Below are 2,216 nucleotides of genomic sequence, written 5' to 3' on the forward strand. Positions count from 1 at the left end.
GCTATTTATCAACGCATCTAAGTTAGACAAGGGCTCGATTATGTGGTTAGATAATAAAAATATAACATACCTACTATGTAGTAGGTACATGATATATTACAGTTTATATAAATTTAGTGTAGCATACAAATACTGCTGCAGATTCTAAATAATACAATATTAATAAACAAAATAGAACTTAATGTACCTATTTAATTAAAGTCTGAAAATTAAATTGTATAATGATATGACTATTATATAAAATAAACTAATTAATATATCTAATAGAACTAATCAAATTCTGGCAGTTTAATTGTATAATATAAATTTTATTTTTGTTATTTATTAAAATTTATTATTATTATTATTATTATCACTACTCATAACATTATTGTGTATTAATCGAACGAATTTTGTTTGTTTCAGTTTCATCAATGCTCGGTACGTCAGTCCGCCAGAAGCAGTTTGGCGACTGTTTTCGTACGAGTTGCATAAGCCGAGTCACAGGGTGATCAGGCTTCCAGTCCATCTGGAAGACTACCACACGGTGTACTTCGCTCCGGGACAAGAACTGGAGCGGGTGCAAAACGCAGCGCTGGCCCGAACAAGACTCACGGCGTTCTTCTCGCTCAACGAGACGGACCCCGAGGCCAGACAGTATCTCTACCATGAGATACCGATGCATTACACCTGGGGGGAAAGAGACAGGAGGTGGAATCGGCGCCGAAGGGTAATGCCCAACGAGACGTTGTCTCGGATGTACGCGGTCAACCCCCTAGATCGAGAGCGATTCCTCTTGCGACTGCTGCTGCTACACAGGAGAGGTCCTCAGTCGTTCAGAGACATGAGGACCGTCGACGGGATCGTGTATCCGACCTACGCGGCGGCGGCGGTGGCGCTTGGACTCCTGGAGGATGACCAAGCCCTGCTGGCTTGCATGACAGTCCGCGGCCGTGGACACTCCCGCACAGCTGCGTTACCTACTGGTGACGATCCTGCTGTACTGCGAGGCCGCGGATCCGCTGGCGTTATACATGGCAAGCGAGGAAGACCTGAGGCAAGACTTCTTCCACAGACTGAGAGACGAGGACCGCGCGAGGGCCGCGTGCCTGGACGCCATCGGGCGGCTGCTGCAGGGTCACGGTAAAACGCTGGCCGACTACGGGTTGCCGAATCCGGACGTCGCGCTGCTCGAAGAGGACGCGGGCGGAGACGTCTACGCCTTCGTCGACGCAGTGGTGCGTTGGACCCTGCAGTTGGACAACCTCAACGACGAACAGCGGGCGGTTTACGACCGCGTGATGGCGGCCGTCGATGACAACCGCGACGTCCCGAAATTGTTCTACGTCGACGGGCCCGGAGGTACGGGGAAAACGACGCTTTCCCAATTGGAAATTAACAACGGGCGCGGTACCACGCCAGTACTGATTTATACCGGCGCACTACTGGCAGTCAGTACTGGTGCCTGTACTGGCATTTGTCTGGGATGATAACGCTTTTCTGTACTGTAATTACAGTACTTAACCAGTACTGATATTACAGTACTTAACCAGTACTGATATTACAGTACTTAACCAGTACTGATATTACAGTACTTGCTCAATACAGGCATTACAGTACTTACCCAGTACTGATATTACGGTACTTGCTCAATACAGGCATTACAATACTTACCCAGTACTGATATTATAGTACTTGCTCAATACTGGCATAACAGTACTTACCCAGTACTGATATTACAGTACTTGCATAGTAGGTACCTAGGTACTGGAAATCGGTGAAGACAAATTACTACCCAATATTACTGACAGCCAATACTAGTGTCTGTAGACCAGAGACCTGTACCTATAGTGTATATGGTACACCTATATCTGGAATTATCGTATCATTATGTTCTATTCAGCTAGGTCTACAACATCATTCCTTACTAAGTAATTATTTAATTGGATACTTGAACTTTCAATTATAAATTACTTTTAATACTATCTTATATAATAAAATACATTTATATGCTCAAGACATGGTTATGAAATAGGATGACAGAAATTGGAATAAACATAATAAAATATAGACTAGCTTTAATTGTTACAAACTAAGACAATATTGACATTGGTGTTGAAGCAAAAATACATCATAATTTTTTTGTTATCTGGGCAATATTTATTTAATAGACTAATATAATTTTTAATTAAAACAAAATGTTGTAGGTATGTTTATAATTGGATTTATTGTTAATC

General features: G+C 42.7%; 1 protein-coding gene across 1 annotated transcript in view; it reads left to right on the top strand.

Moving 5' to 3' along the window:
• The window catches only part of LOC103307897, a 3,405-nt gene extending 1,936 nt beyond the window's left edge, over positions 1-1,469 (top strand). Inside the window, exons 2-3 of the mRNA XM_008180348.1 lie at positions 406-984; positions 1,055-1,469. Of these exons, the coding sequence (XP_008178570.1) occupies positions 406-984; positions 1,055-1,469 (994 nt within the window). The remainder of the gene's footprint in view (positions 1-405; positions 985-1,054) is intronic.
• The last annotated feature ends 747 nt before the right edge of the window (positions 1,470-2,216 follow it).

The sequence above is a fragment of the Acyrthosiphon pisum genome, unplaced genomic scaffold, assembly GCF_005508785.2.
Source record: "Acyrthosiphon pisum isolate AL4f unplaced genomic scaffold, pea_aphid_22Mar2018_4r6ur Scaffold_20923;HRSCAF=22546, whole genome shotgun sequence".
In the NCBI taxonomy this organism is placed as follows: domain Eukaryota; kingdom Metazoa; phylum Arthropoda; class Insecta; order Hemiptera; family Aphididae; genus Acyrthosiphon; species Acyrthosiphon pisum.